Source organism: Indicator indicator, chromosome 1, assembly GCF_027791375.1.
Source record: "Indicator indicator isolate 239-I01 chromosome 1, UM_Iind_1.1, whole genome shotgun sequence".
In the NCBI taxonomy this organism is placed as follows: Eukaryota; Metazoa; Chordata; class Aves; order Piciformes; family Indicatoridae; genus Indicator; species Indicator indicator.
The window spans coordinates 92,721,782-92,748,974 of NC_072010.1; the positions used below are offsets into that span (position 1 = coordinate 92,721,782).

General features: G+C 43.9%; 1 protein-coding gene across 2 annotated transcripts in view; it reads left to right on the forward strand.

Moving 5' to 3' along the window:
* STXBP5L (syntaxin binding protein 5L) overlaps positions 1-19,912 on the forward strand; it is a 211,833-nt gene extending 191,921 nt beyond the window's left edge. For both annotated transcript variants that reach the window (XM_054383024.1, XM_054383032.1), the window contains 6 exons: positions 10,358-10,597; positions 11,533-11,893; positions 12,944-13,109; positions 16,405-16,516; positions 16,889-17,109; positions 19,871-19,912. In XM_054383024.1, the coding sequence (XP_054238999.1) occupies positions 10,358-10,597; positions 11,533-11,893; positions 12,944-13,109; positions 16,405-16,516; positions 16,889-17,109; positions 19,871-19,912 (1,142 nt within the window). The remainder of the gene's footprint in view (positions 1-10,357; positions 10,598-11,532; positions 11,894-12,943; positions 13,110-16,404; positions 16,517-16,888; positions 17,110-19,870) is intronic.
* Positions 19,913-27,193: the final 7,281 nt, after the last annotated feature.

The following is a 27,193-nucleotide window of genomic DNA, read 5'->3' on the forward strand; positions in this document are numbered from 1 at the left end:
TTTTAGAACCATAGAATGGTTTGGATTTGGAGGGACCTTAAAAATCATCTAGTTCGTACTCCCCACCATGGGCAGGGACACCTTCCACTAGACCAAGCTGCTCAAGGCCCCATCAAACCTGGCCTTGAACACCTCATGGGAGGGGACATCAACAATTTCTCTGAACAGCCTGTTCCAGTGTCTCACTACCCTCACAGTGAAGCATTTTTTCCTTATGCCTGAAAATAGGTATTATTTGGTATGTGTTACATACTTTAAACTTCTAATATTCAAAAGTATTCGTGAGGATCACCATAAGAAGCTTTGTAGACAGCTTGGCAGTGGCTTCTGGATTTTTTTCCTGATGGGTTTTGGTTTAGGTTTTGTGGTTCTAGGGTTCTGAGTTTTTTGAGGCGTTTAGTTTGGGGTTTAGACTCAGCAAATTTTACATAGAGAAGGGCTGACATTTGCTGTTAGTCAGGGTCCTGGAAATATGATAGCTATGGAGTGGCTATCCTGTAAAAAGTCCACAGTCTGAGGAACCAGACTCAGCTGATGTTGTGCTGTGTATTGCAGTATTTTCTACCTAGCTTCTATATGTTTTGTATCATTTTTTCTCTTGTCAGTTACAGCTGTACTGTTACACTGCCTGCAGCAGTGCTGTATGCATCGCACATTGGATTTTGGGGGGCCGGATGAGTGAGTGTGACCTGTAGGTTTCTTCCCATGTGGTGAGATGGGGGATGAGGAAGGAGATTTCTGGTTTTATCTTTTTCTCTTATCTTTTTCTTGGGTCTGAAGGCCACACGTGAGTGTTAACTAAATGATGATGGCCTGGAAGGTGATCACTACAAGTTTTCAAAGGCATCCAAGGAAAGAGAGAAACAACTTGACTGCTTGATCTGGAAAAATATTGAAGAAAAAGCACAAAATTATTCAAATGCATGGCAGGGCACTGCAGAGAGGAAAGCAATAGTATGCTGTCCGTGTATGCTGAGAAAAGGACAGGATGCTATGGACATAAATTACTAAGGCAGAGACACGACTTCTGGGAGACAGTAAGGGGTTCATTTTGCTTGCAAGGGTAGTTAACAGCAGAAATAGATTATCTAAGGAGGTTATTGCATCTCTAGCAGCTTTTCAGAACAGCTCATACTCTCACCTGCATTCCCTTTGCCATGCATCTGCAGTATAGTGTCCTGTTCTGGACACCCCACTTCCAGAGGAGCAGGGACCTAATGGAGAGAGTCCAATGCAGGGCCATGAAGATGCTGAGGGGACTGGAGCATCTCTCTTAGGAGTAGAGACTGATAGACCTGGGGCTCTTCAGCTTGGGAAAGAGAAGATTGAGAGGGGATTTTATCAATGCTTATCAATATCTAAAGGGTGAAGGTCAAGAGGATGGGGCTGGGCTCTTTTCAGTGGTGCCCAGTGATAGGACAAGGGGTAAACTAGAACACAGATTTCACTTAAACACAAGGATAAACTTTTATCCTTTGAGGGTGCCGAAGCACTGAAACAGGCTGTCCAAAAAGGTTCTGGAGTCTCCTCTGGAGGCTTTCAAAACCCACCTGGGCATGTTCCTGTGAAACCTGCTCTAGGTGAACCTGCTTTAGCAGAGGGGTTGGACTAGATGATCTTCAGAGGTCTCTTCCAGGCCCTACCATTCTGTGGTTCTGTGCCGCTCCATATTGCAGAGTTGATTTCTGGTAAATTCCCTTGCTCAAGCAGGCAGCCAAACTGACACTTACCTGACTTTCTGTGCATGTTACAGCAGTCATGGGACCACAATTCACAAAGCCCCTAAGAGCCATAGCTTTTCATAGCAAGGCTTTCATAGCAGATGGAAAAACCCTGGGCTCTAACATATTTATTTATTTATTCATGTCTCAGTGAGGGGATTATGGTATTTATTCTGATTGGAAATCGTTTCCATTTTGTTAACATTTGAATTTATTTTACCTCATTTTAACTAGTAACAGTCAAAATAATATAATAGGAAATTACTTGGAGACCCTATGGTAAGCCACAGTATCTACTAACTGCTCAGTTTGTCACCACATTGCTTGTCTGTGCAGAAAAATATGTTCCATAGAGGGCCTATTTTCTATCTAGAAAGGCTGTTCCTTCCTGCAGAAAGCTTTATTCAAATAGGAAAAAAAAGTTATTTATGAGGAAGTTGGTTATTTTTTTCTTGTATACAGCAAAACCACAGCACTTCTGGTCTAATAGTCATTGCAAACTCAGAGGTTTCTGAACAGCAAATTCTGCATGGCTGTAATAAAACATTTTGTACCAAAAAGAAGGATGTCATAGAATTCCAGCATCTTCTGTAGGGTTTTCAAGATAATCAGTTTGAACACTGAACGACAAGATCCATAGGTTATTCTTGAGTGAATATAATTGTTCCCAGAAATGGCTTTTCCATAGTGTTAACTTCTTTTTCAGTTGTGGTCTGTGTGGCTGTTTTCTACTGCAAGTAAAATTAATGGGTTTTGGGTTTTTGCTCCCTGTTGAAAAGGAGTTGTAGAGAAATTTTGAAAGTGAGCAAGTCTACCTGCCATACAGACACATCAAGAATAATGGCAACCAGTCCTGGGAGTAAGAGGAAAGTTCAGCCCACCTACTTCAATCCATCCCTTTAGAATTCCATCTGAGAGTGAGTGCTTCTGAGAGTGGATGTCCTAACCAAAAAAAAATGGGGCATGCTTCTTGCCCAGGAAGTCTGCTACAGGGCATGCATAAGTAGGTCGTTATGGCAAGAGAGATCCAAGTTTCTAAGACCCTAAAAATGGTGTTCAGGTTCTCCAGAACACATTCATATTTTATATCAGGTCCACAGTAAATAAAAAAACAGGACCAGAAGGGCCAGAAACCTTAGGCTTAGCCTCTCAGTTGAGCATCATAACAATTAGGGCCTCAGCTTCAGGGGACACACAAAGAATGCTGTTCCTTATTGTACCTTGTGGCTACACTGATTTGTGCCTACACTGATTTGTGCCTACACCTTATGGCCTCCAGTTTTCTGCTGAGTGCTCCACTCACTAGACTGCACAAAGCCAGTGGAACTGTTGTCATCTAGACTGAATCATAAGCTTTATCGGATCTAATCAGAGGTTTCAGTGGAGGTTTAGGCGTGCGGCTATACCTGATCGCAACAGAGCTTGCAATGCCCTCTGTTCCTGGGAAAAGCCGTATGGGGAGGTTGTCTGAAGACTGAGATCCTTGCAGAAGATTGTGTCTAATGGCCAGGAAAGGCCTGGGAAGAAATGGAGAAGGGCCTTGCATGGATGTATGTTAGCTTCTGGTGCCTAAATTCCAAGTCTGTTGGGCCAGGCAGAGTTAGATTTTTGTCATTTAACATAAAATTGCTTTTCTACATCTGAAATAATTTTGGAAACAGAATACATCGTTGGGTGGTTCCTGGTACTTCTGTGGCAGAGTGAGAATAAGTGGTAGGCTGTTATGTATAGAGAACTAGGGAATCATAGAATCTTAGAATTATTTGGGTTAAATAAATTTATCCAGTTCTGTCCCCACTGCCATGGGCAGGGACACCTCCCACTAGACCAGGTTGCTCAAGGCCCCATCCAAGCTAATTTCTTAGGCAATCTAGGCTCAGAAGCTCAGTTTATACAGACCGGACAGAGATCCATGAAATTCTTCAAGTGCAGCTGTCTCCAAAATCTACAGGCCCATGGAAAATATTGATTTTAACTGACCACAGGGCAAAACAACACAGCTATCTCTGCCCAAAACAAGAGCAAAGTCCACAGGTCCTCTGTACGACTGCATTTTGGATACAGCTCCTTGTAACACTGATGCTGCCTCTCCTACTCCAACCCTTCCTAAGCTGTTCTTGCTTCAGCAGTGAGGAGAAAGGGATTAGCTGTCATCTGGAGGAATGGCTGCACCCACGGGTTTGCGTAGCTGCAGCAGCAGGAGACAGGAAAGCTGGGTTTGAAAATCTTGTCATTTTTTATTTTAGCTTCTTTTAGATAGGGAGATATAAAGAGGATAGGAATATTCTGTGATTGTTAAATTATGTGAGAATAGCTGTTTCTAAAGGGTTTTTCTTTTTTGAAGCAACGCTTTTCTAATGCTTCAGTTACACAAGCAGAGGATCTATCAATGGTGGGGGAAGTAATTTAAAATGCTTTCACTTGCTTCATTATGACATTAACTATTTTTACTTTGCTATTGAATGAACTCAAGGTTTTCCTTCTAAAATGCCTTTCTTCTCCATCTTATTCTTGGGTATTTCAATACATATTTCAGTTATACAACACACTATTGTTTCCCAAGCCATCGGTGTTGCTTAAGACACTAGAACAGAGTGGATATTTTAGGTTGGGGTTTATGTTCTAGAGAATTGCGATGTCTTTGACTAAAAAGTGTATGTCCAAACTTTTAACCTATATCCAAACAGAGCTCTTAGTGATCTGGACGTGAGTGCAATTTGCTTGTGTAAGTTAAGGGAAGTGATTCATACAATTGCGTGTGGAAGTTTGATGGTTTACTTGCTGCAAGGATCTCTTGTGGTTTTAGCATTCCATTAAAATGTTTATTTCTATTTCATTTTCAATATGAAGAAAATGCTTTTCTGTTCTGGCCTAACAGAACCCTTCCGATTTTTAAAATGTACTGAACTAAAACTTTTCTAAGCCTGAACTTTACCATATTCTGGAAATACCAAAATGAAGATCAAAATCTGGTGACCCAAATCTGTTATCTCTTTATCTGTTATCTCAGGCCTTTATTTGCCATCATTTACATCAGCCTTGTATCATGTAACAGTGTGAGAGCTGAAATCCCCCCACACCAACAATAACCAGGCTAGCTCATTCTGGAAGCAAATGAAAGCTGTATTTACCAGCAAATCTACAATCTATGATGAAACACAATGAATATGTACAAATATACACTATTCACAACATTTACAAATATGTACAATCAACAGAAAAGCACAACCAAGCCCCCTTTGCTTCCCCCAAATGGGCCTTTCCCCAAAGGGCCTCTTTCCCCGCCCCAGTCTCCCCTGGCAGAAGGCAGAGAGTTAAGAAACAGAGAGGCTGTTAGACGTAGCTGGTCAAGGTCAGTGTGTTATCTTCAGCCAGAAAAGAAGAAGAAACAGCCAGCCCGAAGCCCAGCAAGCAAGCCGAGAACTCAACTCCGACTGCCCCAACTTTGTTTTGAGTAGTGATTCTTAAACATTTCTCTCTCTCCAATGGAAGTGTTTAGAACAATCATTATTTTGCTTTCTTACACCCAATAGTGACTTATTTACATTCCTTTGCTTTCTCAGCTCTAACTTTGTGAAGAAAAATTAAAAATACAGTTTTAAACCATCACATATCAGTACGATTTCAGGAGGCCATTCAGGTTACACTGCTGTAACTGAAGCATCTCCAGGGCAATACATGAGAGAACTTTTCCCAGGGAGGGTCATGCACCCCATGCCCCATGTAGGCACAGACACAGCCACCCTGTTCTGCATGCTGTGCAAGCGGTACAGCCATAGACTTTTCAACATAGTTTTAAGGAAAGTTATTTGAGTTGATCCAGTGAAATTCCAATTCATAGTAAAATTCCAGATTATTATCACACTGTTTGTGTTTACATGTGCTGCTTTCTAGTGGATTGCTTTATGTGGAATGGAGCGGTGCTGTTAGAATGAGCTTGAAGATGTTTTTAGCCAAGTAAATGTGCAGTGTTGCTAAAGGTGTGAAACCCCTGCAGTGTCACTTCCCACCCCCTTTTCCTCTGTGTGGCTGAAGCATTGCCATCAGTAGTGTGGTTTGGTTTCTGTGTCTAATAATGTCACTGTGTGAAAATTTGTGTTTTAAGTCTAATTCCTTTACTGTATTCTCACACTGGCAATCAGAGCTTTGCATGCTTTCCTGACTATATCATTTTTAAAGTGACAGACTTCTCAAAAAAATTTAAGATGATGAATCTTAATCTGGCAACTCTTTGAAGAGTTAGATCAGATGTTTGAGGTTAAAACTTGTAGAAATCTCCAAATGAGGAGGATATAAAACTTCTAACTTTGTTTCCAGACTGTATCCATAACAAAAAGGGTCAATTTTTGTGCATGTTTTATAAGCAGATCAATTAGTCAGCTTGTTAACACCAGAAAAGGACCTATAAATAGCATCCAGGACACTGATAGTCTATTGCAAAACTGTTTAGTGATGACTATAAACGCTTGCAATGAAAATGTCACTGGCAGGTTTTTTTTCATTCCTCATAATAAGCGATGCTTATACTTCCATGATTCCTGACTTTAAAAAGAAAACTGCTTCTTGCTTCTGTGTTAGTGCAAACTCCACTACTTTAGATTAATCACAATGGCAATTTCTTGGAAGAGGTGATAGGGAAGGAAGTCTCCCCCTTACAAGTCCTGTGGTGCAGCTGAGAATAGAGAAGTCAGAACATGCCCCTGAACATGGCATATATGTTTTCATTAATATCTTCCCTCTTTGCTGGTTTTTTTTTCCTTAATTCCATGGAAAAGTAAGGAAATTCCTTTTTGTTTAGAGGAAATAAAAGTTTAAAAAAAAAATCTCTGCAATCTCTGCTTTGTAAAAGTGACAGTTTGAAAGACATGGAATCATTTAGTCAAAGTATCTTTTAAATTCTCAGAACATCCCCCCTCTTCCCCCCAAATCCTAACTTAAATCTACTCCTAGACACCAGTGTACTGCCACAGGACAGTGGCATGACTGTCACGGAAGGAAAGAGCTAGGACAGTAGCTGCTCAGGGCTGCTTTGGTGTAGATGTGATGATGAGGGTTGGCTCAACTGTTCTTGTCCTTTTGCAATGCATGCGGTTCTTGTGGCAGTAGGTTGCATTTCCAGACGGGCAATGCTTCAGCAATTACATCGAATCAGTTCATTCTCACACGACGAGCGTCACTGTACTGCTCACACATGGATGAACAAAGGTAAGACTCAGAAACACTGCCTTCATTTTTCTCCTGGCATGTGAGTTGAAGTGTCCTGTGTGTTTCTGTCCATGAGGTGGGTAACGAGTTAAAGGCTCGGTAGTTGCTCTTAAATCAGAAGTCTTCTCTTCATATCTTGCACTGCATAGCTGGTATTTAACAACCAGTCCAGTGCAATGAAGGAATGTGGTTTCTGAGTTTCCATCTGCATCTCACTAACCCAAACCATGCACACAACAAGGCTGAAATAAAACATTTTGAAGAAAGCAGGACTGCTATTAGGAGAGTAGTTGTGTCTGCATTATGTAGTCTCAACCCGTGGTGTGCAGCTTTTTGAAGTACACTGGCTGCAGATAATCACAGAATCACACAATGGTAGGGGTTTAAAGGAACCTCCATGGATCACCTAGTCCAACACCCCTACTAAAGCAGGTTCACCTAGATCAAGTTGCATAGAAACATGTCCAGGCAGGTGTTGAAAGCCTCCAGAAAAGGAGACTCCCCAGCCTCTCTGGGCAGCCTGGCCCAGTGCTCTGCAACCCTCAAGGTAAAGGAAGTTTTTCCAAATAAAGTGCTTTTGTGTTTCTCTAGGATACAATAGAGTGGTTTCTAAATAAAGAATTAGGGGCAATATCTCTTTGAGAAAAGAATCCTATGGAACAGGCCTAAACTGAATTTTTTTCCTGAAATCAAGGAAGAGGTGAGACTTCTACCTTGCTTTAGAGCTAGCCAGTAAAGTCTGAAGGGGTTCTCAAACACTGGAATAGTCTTTTCAGGGAGATGGTTGTACGCCCATCCCTGGAGGTGTTTCAAAGATGCAGAGATGTAGTGCTATGGGACATGGTTTAGCACCAGACTTGGTAGAGTTAGAAAATGGTTGGATTTGATGATCTTAAAGGTGTTTTTCCAGCCAAAACAATTCTATGTTTCAAAGTCACACGGTGATTGCAGCCTTTTATAGGTTTTGGGTTGCTGTCCAGATAATGCTTAATGACATCAAATTTTGACACGTGTCTTGCTGGTCTTTAGAATTTCAGTTTGAGTAGTGTATTTAATAAAAACCTGCACAGTATGTTCCCAAAAGTATCCCAAAGATTCTATCTGTAACTGCCAGTTCTGCAAAGACATATTAGTTAACTGTACTGCACAGGAGTAAGGAACATTTCTTGTTAATTTAAGGAGGGAGAAAGCTTGGTGACACATGCAAATGGCACATCATGTATTTTTAAGTTCCATGTATGTCGCCTACACTAACTGCATTTGTCCTTTCAACATCTTTCTCAGTTTGAGCACCACCATACTTCAGTTCTGTGTGACTGTGATATTAATATGCCTGCTAGAGAAAATGAATTACATAACATTTTTTGGAAATGGGGTACCCTTTTGGGGGGGGGAAATAAATAAATATATATATGTGTGTGTGTGTGTACACATATATATGTATATATGCATGTGTGTAGCCCTGATGATCTCTGTCTTGAAATTACTGTCATCCCATTCTTTACCTGGCACCTGTCACTGTGCTTAGGAAGGAGCTGGGCCAACCAGTCTGCTGCAGGAGAAGTGCAAGTGGTTGGGGTTATGTGAGACACTAATTCTCAAGGTATTAGAAGCTGTGTTTGCAGATGAATAAACAATCCCAGTTTTAGGCAGCTATATTTAGCAGTACCAAGCAAGTACTGCTAAATGCTCTTTCTCAGCAGTGCCTACACGAAGGTGAAACAGGGTGAGGGCAGTGCTTGAAAGTTCAAGTAGACATAAGTTTCTTTTCCACACAAGTGGGACTGAAATGCCAGGGACACCTACCCTGTGAAGATCCTGCCTGCCTAAGGATGCCCTCAAAGAGCAGAAGCTGGCCCACCCGTGAAAGAGTAGCAGGAGAATCTGCCCCCACTCCTGTGTGTTTGTTTTTAAGGTAGCATATACAGTAACACTTGGCATGGTTCCAGTGGTGCTTTACCGTGGGCCTTTCCAGTCTTTCCCAGGTAGCTGCTGTGAAGAGGATAATTTCAGCAGTTAACACAGAGTCATCTGGGTAAGAGAATACAATGCTATACATTATGTTGCCTGAGGAAAAGAACCTGATGGTGATGAGCAGGAACCATAGAGGCAATATAAGGATCAGCCCAGTTTTAAGTTGTAGTACATGATAAAGTCCTTTTCTAATTTTATTCTTCAACCATGGCAGGACGTATTCCTTTTTTTACACATTTTTACTGGCTCTTGAAGTGACAGCTCTTCTGAGTTTAAAGAAGGATAATTTCATACCAGAGACAGATCTATTTCACAATGATAAGTTCAAATGCAAGTCTTTTATCTCAGGTCCAGTAACTTCAACTATTTCTCCATCTTCAGAACCTCTAGGTGCTCTTGTTATTGTTGCAGCAGAACATGTGAGGTTTCCAGCGATCTAGCCCTGGTTATGACTACAGGCTGACGGGCGGCAGCACTGGCACACTGTTTTGCAAAGAATGTGCTAGCAACCAGCCCTACTCTCTTCCCTCTTGCTCCTTTAGTCTTCAGTAAGATTTGAGCCCCACTGTGTTCTCTAGCCTCCAGTGTGTTGCCACCAACAATTCCTGCTGATGCCAGGAGCTACCCCACACAGCTTTGTGCTTCCTACTTGGAAGCACTCGGCAAAGCAAAGCAGAGATCCTTAGCCCTGCAGCAGTCAGATCATGTGAAAAGTTCAGAGACTGTCTCCATATCTACATATGCACAGTGAGGACAACACAGCTCTGTCTCCAGCTGGCTCTTGCTGTCACCTGCTAAAGCTTAGGCAGCAAGATGAAGCCGCCAGTGCTGGCTCACTGTGCAGTTGTTGCCAAGAGCACAGAGCAGGTTTCCCACTTCACTCCCTGGGAAGCCAGAGTTGATTTGTACCCTGAGACATTTTGGATGCTGGAATCAGTTTAGCAATGGAGTGTCTTTTCCCTAGAGAGCAGCTATTACTGGCTTGGCATCAAACCATGGCTGTGAACACAGTGCTAGAACGTTCTAGTGATGGAAACAAGAGCAGAGCAAAAGGCACGTGCTCCGAAGTTGGTAATGTCATCTCCTTTCATGTCCTGCAGCAACAAGGTACATGGATTAATTTTAAATGCGTTGGTAACATATGGGTCTAAAATTATTTCATGCTATTTAGAACAAGTCCTTTGAGCTAAGGCTGTTGTAAATTCTAATTAGTCTATGCTAATCTCCATAATAAGCAGCTATTTCTAACACAGATCTAACTGATGAGGTCTGACAGCATTTTCCAAACTTATTTATACGCTGGCAGCAAGCTGGTGTCCTCCTAGTGTCAGAACGCTTGCTCAGGTTACAAAAACTCTGTATTTTCTGTGCTCGAAGGGGAGTTTGTGTTTGCCACAGGCTCGTGCCTGTGGCAGGCCTCTCAGCTTATGCCTGTCTGCTTGTTTTTGTCTGTGCAGAAAACAGGGAAAACTCCTTCAGCCGCTCCCGAAGCTCCAGCGTGTCCAGTATCGACAGGGACTCAAAGGAGGCAATTACTGCTTTGTACTTCATGGAGTCCTTTGCCCGGAAAAACGACTCTGCTGTCTCTCCCTGCCTCTGGGTTGGAACAGGCCTTGGTATGGTCTTAATCCTCTCCCTTAATCTGCCTGCTAGTGACGACTTGCGGCAGTCAGAGCCAGTCATGGTGTCGCCAAGTGGTAAGAGAGCAGCTCTTCTCCTCTTTATTGCCTCTCTTGGTACAACAGGAGGAACAACTGCATGACTTTGTATGGCCTTCGGGGCAGAAGTGTCTCAATGCGTGCATCAGGTCACCATCACTCACAACAGAGAACAAACATGCTTGTGAGAGACACTGACAGCTTCACAAACTGAGTTTCTTTGGTTGTGTTATTGCTGAAGATCACCTTGTGTCGTGAGCAAAAAGTTACATGTTTTCTGTGAGGAAAGGGACATTAGCAGAGCCCCTCCATATTGTGAAATTGCAGTCATATGTACAGCTGTGATGCAGGCCTGCCTGGGCTGCTGTGAACAGCCTGGCTGCTTCACTATCAGAAAGCCGCAGAGAAGTAGAAGGGAATTCAGGAAAGGAAACAGAAATGTTGGCAGGCCAGTGTACCAGGAGACATCCTTGGCTGAGTGAGTGACAGACAGTGTAGCTAAGAGAACAGAGGGCTGAGAGAGGTCAGGTCTGAGGAGAGGCAGCATGCACTTAGTACGTTCAGAGTAAAATAACAAAAATCAGAGGATGCACAGGATCAGAGGTTTCCTACCTCCAGTTTGTTTAGAAAAACAATGCTAGAAGGTCACCACACTAAGGATAACAATTTTACTGCTGGGGAATGACTGCCCTACTGGTATAATGTAGAGATAGATAACCAACAGCCTGCCTTTATGGTATTCCACAGCATGTATGAAATGGGTTGTTTGCTGTAGGCTGCTTGAGACCTTTTGCGTACTGGCAGCCTGTTTGCTCAGGAAGAACTGGGCATGGCAGACGTGTCTTCCTGAGCGAGATTAACCTGATTGCTCAGTTTGAAAAAGCTGAATGTCAGCCGTCCTGCACGCATTTGTAGCGCTGACAACCAGTTTCACTGTAGTGCCAGTGCCAGTGACAGCAAACGATCTTTTGCAGGCACAGTCCTGACACTGAAAGGAGCCGTGCTGACCTTTGCCTGCTTGGACTGCATGGGGACGTTGACACATCCACCGTATGAAGTATGGAGGGACCCACACAGTGCTGATGATGGTGAAAAGACAAGGAAAAGGAAACTTGTCATGCATTCCCCTTCCTCTTCCCAGGATATGGGTGATCATCAATTTGCAGTCATTTGTTCAGAAAAACAAGCCAAAGTCTTCTCATTGCCTTCCCAAACATGTCTTTATGTCCACAACATCACCGAAACGTCCTTTTTATTGCGAGCAGATGTGGTCACCCTCTGTAACAGCGTCTGTCTGGCGTGCTTTTGTGCCAATGGGCACATCATGACACTGAGGTACTTATCTAACTAACCTTGGGGCAAAACTAAGCATAGAGGTGGCTCAGTGCCATCACGTTCCACTTGGGTTTGCTCCAGAGTGCCCAATGCTCTGCATTCGCTCCCTGGTGGGTGTGTTTAATGCCCTGGCTTGCCTGCTGCTGTACCTGTTCCTTGGCCTATCTCCACATGGAGAGTCAAGGCAGCTGCAGAGCAAAGCAGGTTCCTGTATTTCATAGTAATCCCCTGCCTGTAGCAATTCATGACTGTTGGGTTTTAACTACCATAAAATAAAAACCTGATCATTTTAGAATTATAGAATTATTTTGGTTGGAAAAGACCTTTACAATCATTGTCTCCAGCCATTATCCTACTCTACCAAGTCTGGTGTCAAAGCATGTCTCTTAGCACTCGGTTCTTGTAAGGTATAGGGGAGTATAGAGAAACTCAAGTGTAGAAAGAAACTGGTGTGTGCTGTTTCTCCAGTGTGAAGCAGCAAATCCTGTTCCTGCTGTTTTGGAAGATTTTTCCACTCAGAACACCTGATTTCCCTTCCTTGTCATCTCCACCAGTGAGCTGACTGTGCACTAGCCCTCTGGTCCCACCTTCAGCTCCCCCCTTACCTAACCAAGCCATTTAAATTTTGGAAAGTGCTATTCACAGGAGCATCTGGAGAACCAGCAGAGGCAATGCTGGAGCCCTTTTGTCCACAAGGTGCAAGCAGGGCCCTGCCATGCCATTTCCCACAGCTGCCCATGTGATAGCTGGGGGCAGACCTCGCCCTGCAAACTGCCCAGCCACACTTGTGCCACATGCACATCCCAAATCCAGACAGCAGCAGAAGCCTAAGAATCATTTAGGCAAGGCAGCAGAAACTTCTCCATGCAAGGAAGTAGAGGATGACAGAAAGGTAGCACGTTTATGGCAGAATTTTTCAGCTTAGAGCTGCACTTTAACTATTCCAATTATGAGAAGCATAAACTTAAATGTTGGTTTAAAATGCAGATAGAGAGCAGGTGTCCCACGTGTGGCAGCTGGTGACTAACCTAGGCATCTGCTTCTCTTCAGCTTGCCCAGCCTTCGCCCGCTGCTGGACATCAACTATTTGCCTGTGACAGACATGAGGATAGCACGGACCTTTTGTTTCACTAATGAAGGACAAGCTTTGTACCTCAGCTCTCCCACAGAGATCCAGCGCCTGACATACAGCCAGGAGATGTGTGACAATCTGCAGGTAGTGCTCAATTGCTTCCTTGGGTGCCTTTGTGCTTGTGTGGGAAGGTTCAGTGGCCTGACTCGTCAGAGCGTAGAATCCTTTCAGTTGGAAAAGATTTCTAAGACATTAAGTCTAACCGTCAACCTGACACCACCATGGCCATTAAGCCACGTCCCAAAGTGCCATGTCTAAGTGTTTTTTGAGCATCTCCAGAGAAAGTGACTCCACCACTCTAACCAGGGCAGCCTGTTCCTGACCACTCTTTCAGCGAAGAATTTTTTCCTAATATCCAATCTAAACCTCCCCTGGCACAACCTGAGGCCATTTCCTCTTGTCCTATCACTTGCTACTACAGGGAAGAGGCCAACATCTACCACACTACAACCTCCTGTTAGGGAGCTCTAGAGAGCAAGAAGGTTTCCCCTCAGCCTCTTCTTCTCCAGCCTAAACTACCCCAGTTCCCTCAGCTCCTTCTCAGGAGGCCTGTTTTCCAGACCATTCACCAGCTTTGTCGTCCTTCTCTGGACCCCTTCCAACACCTCAAGTCTTCCTTGTAGTGAGGGCCCAAAACTGAGCACAGTATTCAAGGTGCAGATGTAAATTGTTGCATGTTTACTGCTAGATTTCAGTATCTGAAGGCTGTGCTGCAGGAGCAGGACAGACGTTCCTCTCCACTTGCCCTGGCTGAAGGATGCCAAAGTAGCAGAGAGGTTCAGAAGCTCTGTCACTCTTTGAGCTCCTGTGCCCTTATGGTTGGCCCAAGCCTGCAAAAAATGGCAATCTCTGCTGGCACTCTGCAGAGGCAGATTTATGCCCCATCAGGACTCTTCGCAGCCAGCTTCTCTCAAAGGCCCTCTATTAGGAAAGACCAACTGCTAAATACGACTGAAGGGAAGGAAGGAGAAGCTTACAAATGGACCGCAGCTACAGCAGTTGGTACCAGGTGTCCAACCACGTAGCAACTGCTTCAGTAAAAAGAGGAATTCCTTCTCATATTTTTATAATTTTGTTTATTTCAACTCTGAAAAGATCTCAATACCTACACCTCTCAGTAGCTAGGTGAGAGAGAATGAGGCAAACCAGTGTGGTTAGTATAAAAAAAATATGCTCTAATATCTTTTTAAAATTATTTACCATTGTTTTTACTCCAACAACTGGTACTCCCCTTCTTCCACATGAGGAAAGCATCTCCCACTGTGCATTAAAATACAGCAGCTACAGAAATAGTCTAATTGAAATAGTTTATTTTGTGCAAAAGGTCTTTACAATGTTAGATTTGGGTTGGTTGGGTTTTTTAACGATGAAAATGCAAATTAAATTGTCATTTGCTGAACAGGAGGAATTGAGAGAGGTTACAGGGAGAAAGATGAGTGATAAAAAGGGAAACAAAGAGGAGGAATAAGTTCTAGATTATATAATTAGAAATTAACTATGATAGAAATATAAAAGGGATGGTCCTGCCAGCACTCATTGTGCCCTAGGGAATAACATGTGCTGAGCAGCTCAGCTCACATCACAGCATTGTCTGTCTCAAGTCTGAAAAAGCCCTGTGAGCACAGCACACAAGACTTTGAGCACTGGAGAAGAGATGGTTTTGCAGGGGACCAATTTTAAAGTGATCAAAAGGTTTGACTGATAGAACAGGGACCTAGAGTGAGAGGCTGTTCTGAACTTAGGTTTCTTTTATTAAGCTTAATGACATCATACAACAACCAGCCAAAGGGAAACACAGCCCTTGCTTCTCTGCGCTGCTGGAGTCCGGCTGCTTATATCTTGGATTTTATGCAGAGAGGACAGTACTAGGCTTGCATGGTCATCACGTTGCACACAAAAGCAGATGACCCAGCTTCACCTGCTACCTGCTGGGAAAGCATCACCAGGCTGCATGAGTCTCTCCACTGAGGCTCACAGGGCTACAGTAATTTTTCTCCCCAGAGCAGGTGACTGTGCAGAGGAGCAGAGTGTGAGTTATGGCACTGTCCTAGCACTCAGCCTCCCGGGAGCCCAGAAGCAGAATCTTTCTGCTGAGGTCTGGATGAGCAAACACAGAGCTGAGCAACAGGGCAGCAACTGTTCTCTGTGCACACAGCCCCAGTGGTTTCAAACACTAACAGGACTGCAGGCTTTGCCAGGTTTATTCTGGGGGACCCACTTCTCCTAGGACTTCTGCAAATAAATCTGAGCCTGAGATGTGTTTGTGTTGACTGCTCCAAGATCTGGCAGCCTGACCATGCCTTCAGCAGGCATGCTTATTTAGCACTGCTGATGGCACAGTGATGGGGACGAGGCAGGGAAGGTGTATGGCATTTGATAGGATTTTATTTTAAAAGACAAACCAAACACAAAACAAAACAGAAAATCCAACCAAACAGCAAACCCCCAAACTCTCTGACCTGCCAGCACACACTGAATGTTTCTGATCAAAACGATTCTGTGATTCTCTGAAGAGAAAACAGAGAGCAATTGCCCTGTATGCCTGGATCATCACTAGAGCAGAGCACTTAATTCACATCAACTCGTTCATTCAATTTTAGTGTCACCTCTCCTGTTTCTGAGCAAAATGTGGTCTTGGCACTGCTCCTTTCACTCTGTGGTACTTACGAATTTTTGCTCTGTGGTAATGAACACAAGACTGGGACATGAGAAACCAAGCCCTTTTGAAAGCATGAGGGAATCTAGCTTGCCCAAGTATTTAGAATCATAGAATCATTTGGCTTGGAAAAGACCTTTAAGATCGTCAAGTCCAACTATTATCTAACTCTACCAAGGCTGGTGCTAAACCATGTCCCTCAGCATCACATCTCTGCGACTGTGAAACCCCTTCAGGGATGGGGATTCAACCACTCCCCTGGCGCCTGTTCCAGTCTTTGAAAGCCCTTTCAGTGAAGATGTTTCTTCTAATAGACAACCTAAACCTCCCCTGGTGCAACTTGAGGTCATTTCCTCTCATCCTAGTGCTTGTTACTTGGGTGACGTAACCACCCTACCTCACTACCTACAACTTCCTTTCAGGGAGTTGTAGAGAGCAAGAAGGTCTCCCCTCAGCCTCCTCCAGACTAAACAACCCCAGTTCCCTCAGCCCCTCCTCACAAGACCTGTTCTCAAGATCCTTCACTAGCTTTGTTGCCCTTCTGTGGACTTGCTCCAGCACATCAATGTTTTGTACTGAAGTCCTGTCATGAAACACAGATATTAAATCTTCAATACTCTTCACACAACAGACTCTTAAAACTATTTAATTAGCTCCAATGCATGTGGTTCGTTAATTCCACCTCAGTAATTTTTCACGTGGTCTTTTGCCTGTCTTTGCTAGGACATGCTTGGGGATTTGTTTACTCCTGTGGAAACACCAGAAGCCCAGAACAGAGGCTTTCTCAAAGGACTTTTTGGAGGAAGTGGACAAGCTTTTGACAGAGAAGAGCTCTGTAAGTAATTTCTTGGAGTTTTTTTGTTTAATAAATTATTTCATGAGATCGCCTGCCCTTGCTGCCTAGGAATGGAGTTGTGCACAAGCTTTAGATCACTAATGAAATAGTAAAGATGTCATTGTAGTGAAAGGGGAGTGTCCTCAGCTGCCTTCCCACAATTTTTTCACTTTGACAGCTTCTTCTGAAGAGCTGAGTTAGGGGAGCCATGACTGCACTGTAGGTGTGCTGGTGCACAAAGCAACGTCTTCCACACGTGCCACCTGCACATCAAATGGCATCACTGCTGCAAGGCCACAGCTTGAGGACAAGAAGCTCTGACAGAGCCAGGGCTGAGAACTCATTTCTGTCTGTCTGTCCACTTCTTTCCAGTTGGCGAGGCCACAGCAGGAAAAGCCTCTCGCAGTCTTGCCCAGCACATCCCTGGATCGGGTGGAATTGAAGGCGTGAGAGGGGCTGCTGGAGGTGTCATTGGGGACTTGACTCGTGCGCGCATCGCCCTTGATGAGCGAGGACAGAAACTGGGAGAGCTGGATGAAAGGACAGCGAGCATGATGGCCAGCGCAGAGGCGTTTTCCAAGCATGCACACGAGGTAGGGGCCCTGGCACCACACACCCAGAGCTAGGAACCACCAACCCTGCAACTGAGTCATTGCTTCCCTTTCACAGAATCATAGAATCATGCAAAGTATTGGGTTGGAAGGGACCTCTAGAGGTCATCTAGTCCAGCTCCCCCTGCATTAAGCAGGGACATCCCCAACTAGATCAGGTTGCTCAGTGCCCCATCAAGCCTCACCTCGAATGTCTCCTGGGATGGGGCCTCTACCACCTCCCTGGGCAACCTGTTCCAGCATTCCACCAGCCTTGTAAGAAAGAATTTCTTCCTAATATCCAACTCTAGTTTAAAACCATTGCCTCTTGTCCTAGTGCTACACGCCCTTGTGAACAGTCCCTCCCCAGTTTTCTTGTAGGCCTCCTTCTGGTATTGCAAGGCTGCTATAAGATCTCCCTGGAATCTTCTCTTCTTCAGGCTGAACAACCCCAACTCTCTCAGCCTGTCCTCATAGGAGAGGTGCTTCAGGCCTCTGATAATTTTTCTAGTCCTCCTCTAGACCCACTCCAACAGGTCCATGACCTTCTTGTGTTAAGGGCCGCAGAGCTGGGCACAGTACTCCAGGTGAGGTCTCACCAGAGCATAGTAAAGTGTCAGAATCACCTCACTCGAGCTGCTGGCCATGCTTCTCTTGATGCAGCCCGGGACACAATTGCCCTTCTGGGCTGCAAGTGCACATTCTTGTACACATGCTCAGCTTCTCATCCACTAACTCTAAGTCCTTTTCCACAGGGCTGCTTTCTATTACATCAACCTAGACTGATATAGTGAGGATTGTCCTGATCCAGGTGCAGGATCTTGCACTTAGTCTTGTTGAACTTTATGAGGTTCACCTGGGCAAATTCTCCAGCTTGTCCAGGGCCCTCTGGATGACATCCTGTCCCTCTGCCATATCAACTGCACCATTCATCTTGGTGTCATTGACAAACTTTGTGAGGGTGCACTTGATCCCACTGCCTATATCATGAATGAAGATATTAAACTGGTCCCAGTAGACACCACTTGTCACCCATCTCCATTTGGACATTGACTACACTCTGGATGTGACCATTCTGCCAATTCCTTATCCCCTGAACACTCTATCCATTGAATGCTTATCTCTCCTACTTAGAAAGAAGGACATTTTAGTGGACCATGTCAAAGGCCTTGCAGAAGTCTAGATAGATGACAGCCATTGCTTGTACACTGATGTAGTCACTCCACTGTAGAGAGCTGCCATCTTGGTGAAGCAGGACTTGCCCTTAGTAAAGCTATGCTAGCTGTCTTGAATCATCTTCCCATCCTCCATGTGCCTTAGCAGAGCTTTTAGGAGTATCTTCAGGGAGGTCAAGCACACTTGGTTGGTTTAGGTGTGCCTATAGTAATCAAGACACCCAAACAATGAGAACGCTGAAAATAAACTCCTGTGGCACCCCCCCCTGCCTGTCATGTTTTCATAAACGAGCATCCATTGTCAGCCTCTGAATTCAGAACACAGCACTCCTCACCTCTTGCCTTCCTCACTAGTTCATTATGTGTTTTTTTTTTTTAAACCACTTAGAACAACACATCTATGTAGCACAGCAGAGAAGAGGTAGGTGGATGTGTCTATAGGAACGTTTACAGATCTTACTGGGAAGAAGAGGAGAACGTTTCTCATACAGTTATATAGATTAGAGTGTGCCTGAATAGAAAGCTTCTGTGCTTAGAGCTGGAAATGGAAAGTTCTTCCTTCCCACACTGTTAAGGCTGGGCATCATAGACTACTTTTGGCTGGTAAAGACCTTGAAGATCATCAAGTCCAACCATTATCTAACTCTACCAAGGCTGGTGCTAAACCATGTCCCTCAGCACCACATCTCTGCAACTGTGAAACACCTCCAGGGATGGGGATTCAACCACCTCCTTGGGAAGCCTGTTCTAGTTTTTGAGAACCCTTTCAGTGAAGAATTTTCTTCAAGTATCTAAGCTAAACGTCCCCTAGTGCAACTTGCCTAAGAGAACTTTCCTTGAAGATAAAAAACAACACTAAACGTTAAATGTGTGCCCAAAACACATTCTCCAGTTAACACACATCACATCTCTGGCCAAGACCTTTAACTGTTTTATTGGCCTCTGTAAGTGAAAGGCAAAAAATATGCAGACAGATCATGCCCTGAAATGCAAACAACCTTATATATTCAGGGCTGTCTACTGTGCTCCAGAGATAAGATGCTTTCTATAGGAATAAAAGGCAAGATCCTGGTTATCCTGATCCTTGGAACAGGTTGCCCAGGGAGGTGGTTGAGGCTCCTTCCCTGGAGATACTCAAGGTGAGGCTCAACAAGGCCCTGGTCAGCCTGCTCCAGTTGGGGATGTCCCTGATGACTGTAGGGAGGTTGGACTAGATAACCTTTGGAGGTCCATTCTGTCCCAGACCATTCTATGATTCTATTCCCTTACCACTGTACTTTTTGCAGCAGACAAGTTTGTTAAAGCACCTCAGGAAAAAAAAAAATCTTTTAATGATCAGCAGTAGCAGGTAACTTGTTGTTGTTTTGGGGGTTTGCTCGTTTGTTTGTTTTTGTTTTAATGTAATGATTATGAAACTAAACACAAAGCCAGGGTGGACTGAAGGCCTGATGGCACTGTTAGTAAAGTACTGCAGTGCTCTGCCCTTTTCACTTAAGAAGTTTGTGGTAGTAAATGGCCTTAGGGCAGATGTGGTACCTCAGCTGCAGAGCAGCATTTTATAGCCATTCCTTTCTTTCCCCTTTCCCTAGGTGATGCTGAAATACAAGGACAAAAAATGGTACCAGTTCTAGACACTCAAAGAAGCTGCTTTGTGGCTTTACAAAGAACATTGTGGAGGGAATCAACAATCATTCCCAAAACTACTAGTCACTGGCCAGAGAGAGGGGTGTTTTTTTCCTCCTAGAAGATGTTTTCCTGTTACTATTATTGGATTCATCACAGCGTGAGTCAAGGAGAAATCTGACAGAGCGTGAGACGGAAGCTAGAATCACGTGGGTCTCACTCCAACAGCTGGCTCAGGCAGCAGCCAGCCTCTTTCCAGAAGGAACTCAACCATCACTGTGGCATGTAGTTTTTCAGAAGCTGTAGGTATGAACTGTGGGGAGTGTGTCTGCTTATAAAAAAAAAAAAAATATTCTGTACAAACTCGAATGTTAATGCACTTATAAAACTCTGCATGAATAACTGAAATCATTAAAAAAAAGAGAAAAAAAAGAGAAAAAGAAAGCATGTTGTGACTGATGAAAAATGGGATTTATTCGTATTCTGAGAAAAACAAAAAACAAAGCAAAACAGAACTTAAATGGCCAAAAAAAACCCTTTATTTTTTAAAATTGATATTACGAGAAGCCAGTACCTTTCAAGCATGTTTGCTACCATTCTCAACATAAAAATTAGTTAAATAGCAGATAAGAAAACGCAGCTCATTTCCCTTGAAATACTTTACTTGAAATCAATGCTGTTTAACGCTTACCAGAAGAATAAATAAGTTCAGAATCCTGTTCCCCAAAACTTAACAGATTCTTTTCAAGTACCCAGGCAGGCACTATCTGAAATGTCCTTCAAATATGAGCATAGATGGTTTATTTGCAATTCAGATCACAGGCCATGTCATTCTTATCTGTACTTTTCAAAATGTGCTCTGGATTATTCTCAGTTGTACTTGAAGGGGGCTGGGACATCTTTTTATCTCCCTGGTGTCTGTATCACTTGGTTGCCTTATTTCTCAGTAGCAGGAAGAGAAAACCAACTTAGGAAATGGCTTCTTTAAAGGCAAGGAAAGGCAAGATGGAAACTAACAAGGCTGCAGGTTGGAAAGTCCTATCACTTTCTGCCCCCAGGAGCTGCAGAGCAGGTTGAAGAGCAGTGATTCTTCTGTAGTGGTCAGTTGAAATTACACCAAGGAAACTGCACAGTAACCCATCCCCCCACCAGAGCTGGGGTGGAAGGAGAGAGGTCATGGCAGCAAGACCAAATGGTAGGCCAGGGAGGAGCACAAAACCCACTTGTCAACATACGATGCTGAACTGGCACGTACATCAAATGACACCCCAGGTGAGTGGCAATGGATTTTCTGCTCACACTGCTAAAAGTAATTTGCTTCTGCTTCCAAGTGGCTTATTTGGCTTCTGCAGAAAACTCTCCAACCTGCAGCTAAAGAAGAGAGCAGTAAGCAGAACCTATTACCTGTCTGCACCAATAGATTCCCAGTCTGTGACTGTGCTGCAGCCGTGGTTGCCTGCAAGAGCCTCACAGGTTCCCCAGTTAGACATTTTTCTGAGACCTTCTTGGAAACCAGGCACTGAAGGCTTCTTTTCATTTGCCTGGACATAGTTTCAAATTAGACAAGTGAGAAAAAGATGGGAAAGGAGCATTAAAAAACTTTCTATATGAGAAAAGCAACAACCTCTGTCCCTTCAAGGAGTCCTGACCAAGACTGATACAGACAGGCAGCATCTCCCTCCTAATTAGACCTTAATTTCACTGGCACCTACATCATCCCCATGTTCAAATGAACTCTCTCAAAGATGCAATTCCCATATCCTTCCTTTTCCTACAATAAGATGGAGCCCAGGAAATTGTACAGTCCTGAAATCTGGCTTCATAATCAACCCAGATGCGTGAGTTAAAAGGTTGGAACAAATCTGAGGTGTTAAGTTTGGAGTTCACATTTTAGCACAATGGAAACTTCATGCTTTACAGGATTTTTACATTTTTACAGGCAAAATCAAAATTATGGCCCTGACAGGTCTAGCTCAACTGGGAATGAGACTCAGCAAGTTCCTCTGTTACAGGAAAAACTTCTCTATAATTTTAAGAGCTGTACAAGCTTTGTGGGAAAAAGGTCAAAGCCCAAGCAGTGCCTCGGTTTTTGCTGAGAGTTAAGGAATCAGAGTTGTCCATGGGCTGGGAGGCTGTCTTTAGGGGTGAAAAAACCAGCAAACTCACCACTGATACCAACAGGAGCTGGGTGTGAGGAACCAGGCATCTAGAATGAGACATAAATGAGAAGAACATTACAGCAATTCTCTCTTCTGTTTAAATGTGCACTCACTCTGCCTGTAGTCTGGCCTGTACTTCAAACCCACTAGTCTTTGGGCAACAAAACCTTTTGAGGCAGGAGATGGTTCAAACGCTTGCAACCAACTTTCTAGTCCTTATTGCTCCTGCCTTCTCTGCTCTTTACAGAGAAGCCAAGCAGTCTTCATTGACACCAAGCCAAGGCCACCCCACCAGCGTTTGTTCTATACCCATCTCTACACTGGTTCCTGCGCCAAGCCAGTGCAGATGGAAAAGCCATCACCAGTTCCACTGTGGCACTTGTACAGGGTCAGTGTCTGCTGTGAACTGGTGCAACACCAGCAGCCTGCAGGAAAGCAGCCTGGGGGAGTGGTAGCACAAGGTGATCAGGCAGCAGTTGGTTCACTTTGATGAGAAGGAAGCCACCAGTTGTGGGTTCAGTTTTCATCTGTCCCTCAGGTGGGTGGCTAATACTGCAGAGATCCCCATAACCTTGATTTCAATGGAAACAGCTGGAGCTAGAGCCAGTGTGTCACAATTGCAGAGCCACTTTTAATTGCTACTCACTACAGCACACCCAGAGAGAAAAGTGTTTTCAACAAGGCAGTCACACAATGCCTGACTGACTGCAGCTGCCAACAGGCTCCAACTTAACACCAGAGGTTGGGGGTGAGGAGGAACCTGCCAGTAGATTTCCATTTGCATTTTTATGCAATAGAGAAATGAGAATCTAGCATCTCTCAAACTTAACCATTTTTACTACTAAACTTTTAAGCAACTTTTCTCTAGTACTCCCCATCAGGTCACAGCTGTATCTTGCTTTCCACGCTTACATATTTTACATATTTCCAGACAGTTACAAATTACCATTTCTGTTAAAGTTCACCACTTGTGACTATAAATTATCAATTTTCTTGTAGTCTGTAGAGATCTAAAAAGTTGTATATGTTTGTATATAGAACATTCTATATATATAAATATATATATGTAATGTATATGTTGTACAAGTTTGTTAGTGCACACTGTTAAATGCTTTCTATCAAGATTTACCATGTATGTGGGATTTAAAAAAAAAACAACACACACACAAAAAAAAAAAACCCAACCCTTCACTTAAAAACTTCAGTGAGGGAGGAAAAACTCTTGCCTGGTTGATTTATTGTGAAATGAGGGGGAGTGTGGGATTTTGGAAAGGCCTGACCTGAATGCCATGGAAGGCTGCAAAGCGAAAGGCATAACGATGCAGCACTCCGAGCACTGAGCACAGCCTCTGACCTGACTTGCTCTAAGAAAACTGAGGACAGGAGCTGTCACTGGATGTTGCAATCGTGTGCTTTCACCTTTCCCACTAAGCCAGCACCACCTCCAGCAAGATCCTAAACTCAGATGTACGTTCAACATTGCACCCCTCAGTTACAACACACCAGACTGGCTGAAAATAATAGTAGTTCAATTTTTTTTTTCTTCATCTAGATACCCTGTTCCTTGACAGCCTTCTTTAAAGGAACTCTCTATCACAACCACATCCAAAACCAGACACACAGAACTTCCACTTCAACCCCCTCTAAGTTGGCCCAGATCATAGAGTCACAGAATTGTTTTACTTGGAAAAGACCTCTAAGGTCAATTCTGACCATCAGCATAACACCCCGATGGCCACTAAACCACACCCTGAAGTGCCAGGCCTACATGTTTTTTGAACACCTCCAGGGACAGCAACTCCACCACCTCCCTGAGCAGCCTGTTCCAATGCCTGTTACCCCTAACAGCTGTAGAGAGACTATGCAGAGAAAAATCCACGAGGTTATTTCTGTGTTTCGAGAGTTGACAAGTCTTTGATGAAGTAGAAGCTATTTTCTTTAAAAAATAAATCTAGCAGTAGATTTTAAACTTGAGCTTCAAATCTTGAAGTCAAATACAAGACAGAGGAAAGTTTGAGAATCAGGTTTGGTTTTGCTTAATGACCTGGTTTCTAAATTATTTTGATTTTGTTATAGTTCAAAAATGTCCACCAGTTAGACATTCCCTCTGTTACCAAAATACAGAATCATAGAATTGCTTTGGTTGGAAAAGGTACCTTTAAGAACATCAAGTCCAACCATTATCTAACTTTACTAAGTCTGGTGCTAAACCATGTCTCTTGGCACCTGTGTCCTATGCCTTGTTACACAAATATTTAACAGAAACAATCTATTTACTACATGTACAAAATTATCCATAGGCAAATTCTCTCAAATGCTTTACATGTTCCTGGAGCCCTTTCACACCACAGCATGTGCACTGTAATGAAGATATGCATATGGAAATTTTATTGCTGCTGTTATACAGTTTAAGAAGCAAACACTGCAGCTTAAGTGTGAGCTGTGCTCAGCCTCAGGACTCCACCATTTCCAAACTGTGTGTATTGTAACATCCAAAAAAAGAAGACAAATTTCAGTTAATGATGCCCTTTAAATGCCTTGCCCCCCATACATGCTTTGTTTTAAAGGTGAATTCAAGCACAGGATGTTTCAGTCTTGAATGTCTCTTTGCCTTGGTATGGTCTGAGTAAGAACACACTCTCTCTCCTGTAGGAACTACGTGTGGCCATTTGTAGTCAACTCATCATCTTAGGTGTATAAGCAATAGTCATGTAAATGAGTGTGTCCATTCATGTGTTTTGTTTTGTGGTTAAATCAACAGATCAAACATTGTACTTTTTTAAATAGCAACCAATATTGAGATTCAGTGTCAAGGAAATGGGGACAGAATATATGTGGGGTTTGCTAATGGATCATTACCTGTATCTATCTCAGAACCGAGGCTACCGTGGGGTGAACCACACACTCCTGCGCTAACCACGTCCTGCTTCCACAGGTCTCCTAAATCAGCGTCACAAAAGGAAAACTGAGGCATCTTTAACTGAGGCTGTTTTGAGTCCCCAGTAAAAACCAAAAACAAGAGGGAAAGAAAATAAAGCAAAGAATTGATATTAGTTGGTGTAGAGCTCTTTTTTTTCCTCCAGCTTCTGCTCCTGGATTCTTTGTAGCATTTCAAAGGTGCCTGGGTTCACATAAAGCCTTTGGATGGAGTTTGCTCAGTCACTTGGCAGTATGGTTGTTGCTGGGATCGGGGTGGCCACCTCCTGTCCTCCAGCAGTTTGTGCAGGGACAAAACCTAGACCCCAGCTCACGTTCCTATGCTCTACTGTGGGGAGGTCCCATGGTGTGTGCAATCCACCATCCCAGTCCCAATCACAATCCCAGTCCCTCATTAACTGGGCTTCTCACCCTTCACATCGTGTCCACCTCAGATTAAAAGTGGCCACCTACAAGCTGAAATCTCAGAAGGGTAGAAGAGAGCTCACTTAAGCTCCAGAGGGAGCTGGAAACTCAGTAGCTTTGGCAGATGTTTTTGAACCTCTCTTGGCACAGCAAGCAAGAGTTCCTGCTACCCAGTCAGGGAAGTTTCACCCTATACCAGTAGCAGGTTGACGAGATCTCCCTGCAAGAAGCAGAGTCACACAAGTTCACATGGTATGAAGAGACAACATTCCCAGGGACCACAACTATTTGCCAGGGTTGGGTCCCAACTTAATTTCTTTTGGCAGGCAGACACTCACCTGCTGGTGCAGCAGCCAGGCAAAAGGCAGAACTGGGCTGCAGGTGCAATTCTGTGTAGATCTAGTGATAAGGCTGCTGTAACAAACAGGACTCCTATGCCTTCTGCAACATTCTTCTGTTGTCTTCTCAGGCTGTTGGACCATGTATGTTACTAACAGGAAGGAGGCAGGAGTGGACTGTAAAGAAAGATGTGCAAACCAGCTGAGGAACAGGGAATGAACATCATCAGATGCATCCCATGCTGTCTACATGAAGGTAGAGAGTAACCTGCACACTCACATCCTGAACTAGGAAAAAAAAGCCCAGTCTCCAACCAAATGCAGGCCTCAGCCCATCAAAGGAGAGAGAGGAGGGGCCCAAAGGCAAAATAAGTAAGCAACGGGAAGAGGCAAATTCCTTCTGCAAACTTCAGAAAATAGCAAATATTTTCTTCTGCACATCTCCAAGCACCCCCTCAGTGTGGTAGTCTGAGCTAGTCTGGCAATTTTATGTTGGGGGGGTAGTTTCAACCCACCACACGGTTTACCACATCTAGGCCCTCCTCTGCTGCCCCTGCTTACTCTCACTAATAGAGCTTCATCAGAATTAAGAAATGTAAACAGCAGCAATCAGGCAACGGGCTCAGAGCCAGTTCTAGTATCATGACTCAAATGCTGCTGCAGCCACCTCACTCACAGTGCTGTGGCCACCTTTTGTCTTCCCATTTGTTCCAAATTACTGCTTAATTACAATGAACTCATAGAGTTTGTTTAGCAAAATAAGTTTAGTTCTGTGTCAATCCCCTCACTGATTAGCATCGGCCCTGTATGGAGAGCTTGAGAGCCATCCTTCTGAAATTCTAAAGACAGTGTGGGGGAGGAATATTGTAATGTGCCAAAGAACAAGGAACTCAAGTGACAGCAGCTCTGCTGAGCCCTGAGATACAGCACAGGTGTGTCACCGCATGACACCCTGGGACAGGAAATCATTAGACCATGTGAATTGATAATGAGTCCAACACAGCATCCTCACAGGCAGAGTACACAAATGGTTGGACACCAGGGTGCCAAGGCTCAGATCTGTTATTAACAAAAGCTTTAATAAGCTAAGGAAAGAAACAACTATCAGCTGAATGCTCAGCCATCAGGTGACAGATGTGATGAAAAACCACAGCACAGAGTGGGCAGGAAGGAACCCAAAAATCTCACTGTAAAGTGACATACATAACAGAAAACAAAGCCAAGGTGGTGCTGAGAAAGGCAACCAAGGCATCCTCACCTGAGGATGCTTCACACGATACCATGTATGTCTTTTGCTGTACAAGAGGCAGGTGATGGCTCAGAGTCCAGAACATGACCTTTTGTATTCTGGCCCCACCGACACCTTTTAAAATTTACCATGCTCTTGAAACCTCACTGCCATGAGCCTCTGGTGCCACAGTAACAGCCACACAGAAGGTGCTGTGTTTGA